This window comes from Cynara cardunculus, unplaced genomic scaffold, assembly GCF_001531365.2.
Source record: "Cynara cardunculus var. scolymus isolate 2C unplaced genomic scaffold, CcrdV1 Un_Scaffold_1166, whole genome shotgun sequence".
Taxonomy (NCBI): Eukaryota; Viridiplantae; Streptophyta; class Magnoliopsida; order Asterales; family Asteraceae; genus Cynara; species Cynara cardunculus.
Genome location: NW_020200692.1, coordinates 96,112 through 102,870, shown reverse-complemented (window position 1 = coordinate 102,870; position 6,759 = coordinate 96,112). Strand labels below are relative to the sequence as shown.

The 6,759-nt window shown below is 38.4% G+C and overlaps 2 protein-coding genes across 2 annotated transcripts in view; both read right to left on the bottom strand.

Moving 5' to 3' along the window:
- The window catches only part of LOC112502265, a 7,030-nt gene extending 6,430 nt beyond the window's left edge, over positions 1–600 (bottom strand). Inside the window, exon 1 of the mRNA XM_025106132.1 lies at positions 421–600. Within this exon, the coding sequence (XP_024961900.1) occupies positions 421–600 (180 nt within the window). The remainder of the gene's footprint in view (positions 1–420) is intronic.
- Positions 601–1,148: 548 nt separating this feature from the next.
- Positions 1,149–2,138, bottom strand: LOC112502263. Its single transcript, XM_025106131.1, has one exon. The coding sequence runs from the start codon at positions 2,136–2,138 to the stop codon at positions 1,149–1,151; it is 990 nt and encodes a 329-aa protein (XP_024961899.1).
- Positions 2,139–6,759: the final 4,621 nt, after the last annotated feature.

Here is a 6,759-nt window from a genome sequence, read left to right as displayed (position 1 = left end):
GAACTTATCCAAATATGGCCTACATACCCTATTCATTAAATCCATGAAAACCGCTGGCATGTTAGTTAACCCAAATGGCTTAACTAAAAATTCATAATGACCATAACGAGTTCTAAACGCCGTCTTAGGAATATCTTCCTCACGGACCCTCATCTGATGGTATCCGGATCGAAGATCGATCTTCGAAAAGTAAGTGGCACCTTGAAGTTGATCGAATAAGTCATCGATTCGGGGAAGAGGATATCGGTTCTTAATGGTCAGCTTATTGAGTTCCCTATAATCGATGCACATCCGAAGGGATCCATCTTTCTTTTCAACAAATAGAACTGGAGCTCCCCAGGGTGAAGAGCTGGGTCTGATGAATCCTTTGTCGAGTAGCTCCTTTAGTTGGTCTGATAATTCTTCCATTTCCGATAGTACCAAACGATAAGGTGATTTGGCTACAGGTGCTGCTCCAGGAATTAAGTCAATGTGAAATTCGACTTGCCGTAACGGGGGTAATCCTGGTAGCTCATCAGGAAACACCTCGGAAAAATCCCGAACTATGGGAAAATCCTGGATGCGTTTCTCTTTAATTCCTTTATCCATAATGTGACCCATAAACGCGACATATTCCTTTTCAAGTATTTTCACATCTTCATGCACGTTACTAACTTGAAATTTCTCTAGGACTTCTCTCCCTGCACCACGAGCGTTTCACTTCCTTTCATAATTCGGATGGTCTTCTCAGAAAAACATATATCGGCTTGATTTTTGGATAGCCAATCCATACCCACAACTACATCGAAGCTTCCTAATCTAATTGGAATAAGGTCTATGCTAAAGTTTTGTTCAGCTAAACGTAATGTACAATTTGTGATTACGTCTTTAGTCCTAACTTCCTGACCATTAGCAAACTCGATAACAAAATCTTCTTTCAGCTTTTGCGACTTTAAACCAATCTTTGGTCTAAATTCTAGGGATACAAAACTCCTATCTGCTCCAGAATCAAATAATATGGATGCGTAATGATTATTCAGAAGAAATGTACATGTGACCACATTCGAGTCTTGTCTGGCTTCTTCCACTCCAATTGCGAATGCTCGACCTCGTGCTTGACCTCCTTGATTTCCTTGGTTGACTGGTCGTGCTGGGTTAGTATCCGACCCTCAATTCAATTTCGGGCATGTAATCCTGAAGTGATTCGGGCTTCCGCACTCATGGCATGTTCGACTCCCTCCGATCTTGCAATCTTTAGCGAAATGACCTCCTTTGTTGCATCGGAAACAGATGATGCATCTCCCGCTATGGTGATAATTGCACTTGCCACACTTAGGGTAAGTTCCCTTGCCCTTTTCGCCTGTTTGTGACTGAACCCCAAAGTTTCTTATCATTTTCTGGGCCTTACCGCCCCTCTCGCTGTAGTTCCTCCTCACTGGCTCCTCCATCCTTCTCTTACCCTTGACTTTATCATTTGCAAATGATCCTGACCGAATAGCATTGTTGGTGAGTTTCGTCGCTAAGTTCACGGCGTCTTGAAGTGTTTTTGGATTAGCCGAAGTCACATTCCCCCGAATTTCTGGAGCTAAACCCCATACATAACGATCAATTCGGTTTTCTTCAGGTGATACTAAGTGTGGCACCAGTTTTGCCAGCTCATGAAAACGAGCAGTGTATGAGTCTACATCACTTTCCTTCATTTCGTGATTCCAAAGTTCTGCTTCTAACTTCTGAATCTCGCTCCTCGGACAGTACTCTTCCTTGAGTAATTTCTTGAATTCTTCCCACGTAAGTCCGTTGGTTGCTTCCCGACCTCGGGTTTGTATCTGGGTATTCCACCACGTCAATGCCCGTCCTTGCAGTAAACAGGCTGCAAACTCCACTTTTCTCCCTTCAGCACATTTACTGATATGAAGAACGGACTCCATTCCTTCAATCCAAGTAAGCAATCCCACGGCTCCTTCTGTCCCGTGGAATTCTTTTGGGTTGCAAGCTCTAAAGCCTTTGTACGTGCAGTCTCTATTTGCTGTTGTACCTTGGTTATTTGCTTGGTTAGCGTTCAAGCCTGCTGCTACTTGGCTAACTATATTAGGGAGGGCTGCCAAAATTTGCTCGGACACCAGTCTCGCTATTTCAGGATCTTCTCTTCTTGGAGGCATATTTCTAACGCACTAATTTTAAATCGAAGTTTGGTTACTTTCACTATTTACCACTGTATCGCATTATGCACGGCATGTTACAATCATCTAATCATGTATCCAAGRTAATATATAATAACTTATAATAATAAAGGCATTTAATCATTAATCAACGAAATTTAACCATCCAAAGACAAAATCCCTTAATATCCACAAAGAAAATAGAGACGTGCAACAAAAGAGAGAAATTGTTCATAAGTCACGGCTACATGCCCCAAAAGAAAATCTTAAGTTTGATCCATCAACAGCTTAATAAAATAAAGTCTTCTAGCGCATCAGACTCCAAACAAGTAATCCCATCACTATCGCCAGAACTCCTGCTAATACCGCCAGATAGATATACAACCTCCTAATCGCTCTCCTAGCGATGTAAGTCAACTCCAATGAGTGATCCATCATATTGTCTTGTGTGCCTAGGGCTGCAATCATTCCATCGGCGAAGTGTCGATAATGCTCCAACCTACGTTCACACATCTCTAGGTCTTTAGCGATGCCCAAAACCCATAAGTTCTCCAAGGTAGTCATACCCGGAGAGCGCTCCGATGTGGTTTTGGTAGTGGGTGGGGGTGTTATACTACGAGTGCGTGACTGAGATGACTCCCTCACGGCTCCAGAAGGGGCAGAGAAATACACCCTCACAGGCGGAGGAATGCACTTTCGGGCGGTGGCCCGAACTCTAACTCCATATGGCGCTATAGAATGTGCGGGTATAGAGCGAGGCGGCTCTGGAGTAGGTGATCGTGCCAAGGACTCGGTAACATCGTTGTCACTATCATAACCGTGCTCGGAAGGGTCGTAATCTCCGGTGTTCGAAAACTCATTATCTGATGACATAGTGCTGCGATATTTAATAAAATTTTAAATTATCGAACGAATCATAATAAATGTCAAAAAGATGCAAAATTTATGCAAACTCACATATGCGAACCGTGCTTTTCTTATTGAGTAAGAAGACCTTAACTTTTAGACAAACACCTAACATAACCGATCCGCGTCTCTCCTTATACATGCTTAATTAGACACAGGTGATCAGGCTCTGTCTAATTAGAATATGCTAAGAAGTCACTCGTTCTAGTTATATTAGTAGTATGTCTGTTTTGAATTTTTGAGACTCTTTTTAAGAAGATTTTTTTTTCCGTAAAATTTTGGGTTATAGTGTATGGTTTTCTTAGAAAACCGGTATTCTCTATAACCTACAGCTCTGATACCAAACCTGTCACACCCCGCTAAAGCGGAAACACGAGGTATGGCAGGTAGAGTCTCATAGCAGCAAAGTATAAATAACACCACCATACATTTAAAATTTAATTACATCATTAACCAAAGTTTACAATTCCAAACGACAAGTTTGTAAATTAAACACAAAAAGAAATTCGAAGGTGATAGTTGATACACGACTTCTTTTAAGTGCCACCAAGTGCCTTTCTTACCCCTGAAAAGCACGTCGAAACAAGTGTCAACTACAAGAGTTGGTGAGTTCACAGGTTTTCAATGTACAACAAATCTTTATGCAATATAGCTCGAGTAAGTCTTTTACTTACTCGCAACACTTTCACACGAGGCACAATGTACTCCAAGTAATTTTTAAGTGTTGGGCCACTACTAAACCTGCGACAACTACGCCCTTTATATACCGGACTACCTCAGCGGTGGGACTAAACCCCACATGTGTAGAACTCTTGTTTTAGTTAAATGCACCCCTACTCGTCAGTAAAAGGTGGGATTGTCAATCCAAATAGCGTTATCCACTTAAACTATCGGCTCATACGAGTTAATAAGTAGTGTAACCAGGTGGGACTTTTTCATTTAACCCAAACACAACTTTTACTAGTGTACAAAATGTTAGTGCTCGTATTCACAATTTCATTTCAAAGCATAATTCATGAAAATCAATTTGTATCCACGATTTAAACACATTGTATATTGCATACAAATCATCAACTACATTTATACATGCTTTTCCCCCAAAAATGCGAAAATAGTAAAAAGGGGCTGTGAAAACTCACCCTTTTGCAAAGCTCCGCAAATCAAAAATACGATCTGGTCACCACACGAGCTTAACGTTTCCCTATCAAAGAGGAATATCCAAAACCGTCACTTATGGGTTTAAATCTACTTATGAGGATTAATAAGTCCTAAGTCCATAAGTGTCTACTTATGTCCAACTTGATTATCTATAGTCCAAATATACATAACGCCCATATGCTCGTTAATATAGTAATTTATACCGGAAATAATGCTATAATCCAATAAAAGATCAAAATTTATAAAATCAAATAATTCCAAAATCTCATTTTTGGACAGAAACTAATGGTACATAAAATTATCTATTTATAGAGACTTCTAAAATGAGATAGTTTCCTATCTTTTTATATGGGATATAGCACTGAGTTATGGTCATTGAGACCAAATTTCATGCATTTTGGACATGCAATAATGATTCAAATAATTTATGCAATACAATATGTCACAACCGATATGGCAGAATACACCATGTTAATAAAATACTCATTTAAATAGTTCTACTAAGTGTTCTGCAGAAATTCAAGTTGGATTATAAACTTAACACTTAAATGAAACTTTTAAAATAAGAATCACTCATTTTGGATGAGTTAAGAGGAAGATATGGCACCATAAAGTTACATGCACACATCTGTCATTAGTTGACAGATTGCACACTTAACTTAATTAAATTGGTTAATGCATCAAAACTTCATATTTTTTAGTGAAACTGGATTCATAAGAACCCTAACTCATAAACGAACATTTCAGAAGAAGAATCATACACTAAGAGCAAGTAAATAAAGAGATATTAGGATACAAAGTAGGAGTTACCTACTGATGGTTTTACAGTTTGCACACCTAAAGTGTTTTAGGTGTTTGGAGATCAAAACTCCATATTTTCATATGATTCCACTTGCATGCAGAGGATAACTCATATAGTTAACTCTCAAAGGAAGAATCATCCTTTTTCATCGAGTTTTGAAAGAGATATGGTCATTAGAACATACATATACAAATCTGTCAGATTCGGACAGATTGCATGCTCACTTTGATTTGAGTAGTTAAAACCTTAAATCACCACATTTTTGAATGAAATCAGTGGCATTTGAAAGGTAACTCATTAATTTAACTTTCAGAAGAAAAATAAATGATTTTGAATGATTATCTAGAGAGTTATGGCTGTTTAAAGTAGGGTTTACCTACTGAAAAACTCTCAGATGCACATTCATAATGTTTTGAGTATTTGGGGAGTCAAAACTCGATGTTTTTGAGTGAGACCAATTGGATTACAACCTCAACTCAATAAATAAACTTTTAGAAGAAGATTCATAACATTTGAACATATTAGTTTCAAGATATGGACGATTTATGCACATGCACATAATCTGTCAGCACCTAAAAATGCCATTTTTAAGAATCAAACTCACATAAAATCATGATTCTACCTATCTTCTTGAGTTCTAATGTTTGGGTCATAGATCACCACCATCATAAGAACATTTTTACATGTTTTTGGTGTGTAATCTCTTCTTAAAACTCAGAATTTTCGGAGGTTAGAAGATAGTAGTTTAAAATGCATAAAAAGTGGGTTTTTCCCCCCAAAATTTGCAAGAAAAAGATGGAGATGAAGATGTTACCTTGATTGTTGGTAAGAGGGATGTAATATCTTCAAAACCCTTGTTATTTTGATGAAGAAAAGAGGAAGAATTCGGCTGAATATGAAGGAGGATGAGGGTGACTTTTGAGTTTTAGGGAGAGAGAGGGAGAGGAGTTTCAAATTTGAAAGGATGCAAATGAGAAATGATGAAAGAGCTAAGGTATTTATATGTGGATTAAGGGAGGGAAAGGGGGGAGGGGCCGGCCATGGGATGGCCCAAGCTCACCCTCTATATATATATATATATATATATTTTTTTTTTTTTTTAAAAAAACTAAAGCCCAAAATGCTAAAATGTCATTTTTCTCCATTTTGACATTTTTCTTCAAATTATAAACCCATGATGGCTAAATTCATTTAAATAAAAAGGTTTTATATTTAAAACACTAAAACTTTGTGTTTTATATAAATTGGGTATAAATTGGAGCATTTGGCATTGTATAGGACGTTTCAGATAATTACGGGTCGGAACCGGACTATCTAAGCAACTACCGGAATCTCTAGAAATTTTCTGCCAAACTAACCTAACTAACTCCTAATCTTATAAATTATCTTCAATAGCACTAATATAAACTTAATAAGAGCTAACCTGGAAGTTCAAATTTGACAGTTGTCACACACTGCGAGCTTAAGTGCTTCCTTCGAGTCAAAGGTTTGGAGAACTTTGACATGGGATGTAGGCTGGTAGGAAATGTTTCCCTATCTAGTTTTGATAACTGGGTCTGGACAAGGTGTTGGGTCGGACATACCCTAAAAACTATTCCTTACCGGCTGGATTTCTTCATGATCGGAGTTATCGTCGTCTTCGGGTATGTTCAAAATTTCGGCAGCAACAGAAACATCTTCGGCCATATCTACCTCCCACAACGGTTTTGACTGTTCGGGAGACCGGATCGGTACGGGTTGGGAGACTGCATCAGA

Excerpts from the sequence above, each read along its gene's own strand:
- LOC112502263 (XM_025106131.1), bottom strand. The coding sequence starts at position 2,138 with ATGCCTCCAAGAAGAGAAGATCCTGAAATAGCGAGACTGGTGTCCGAG.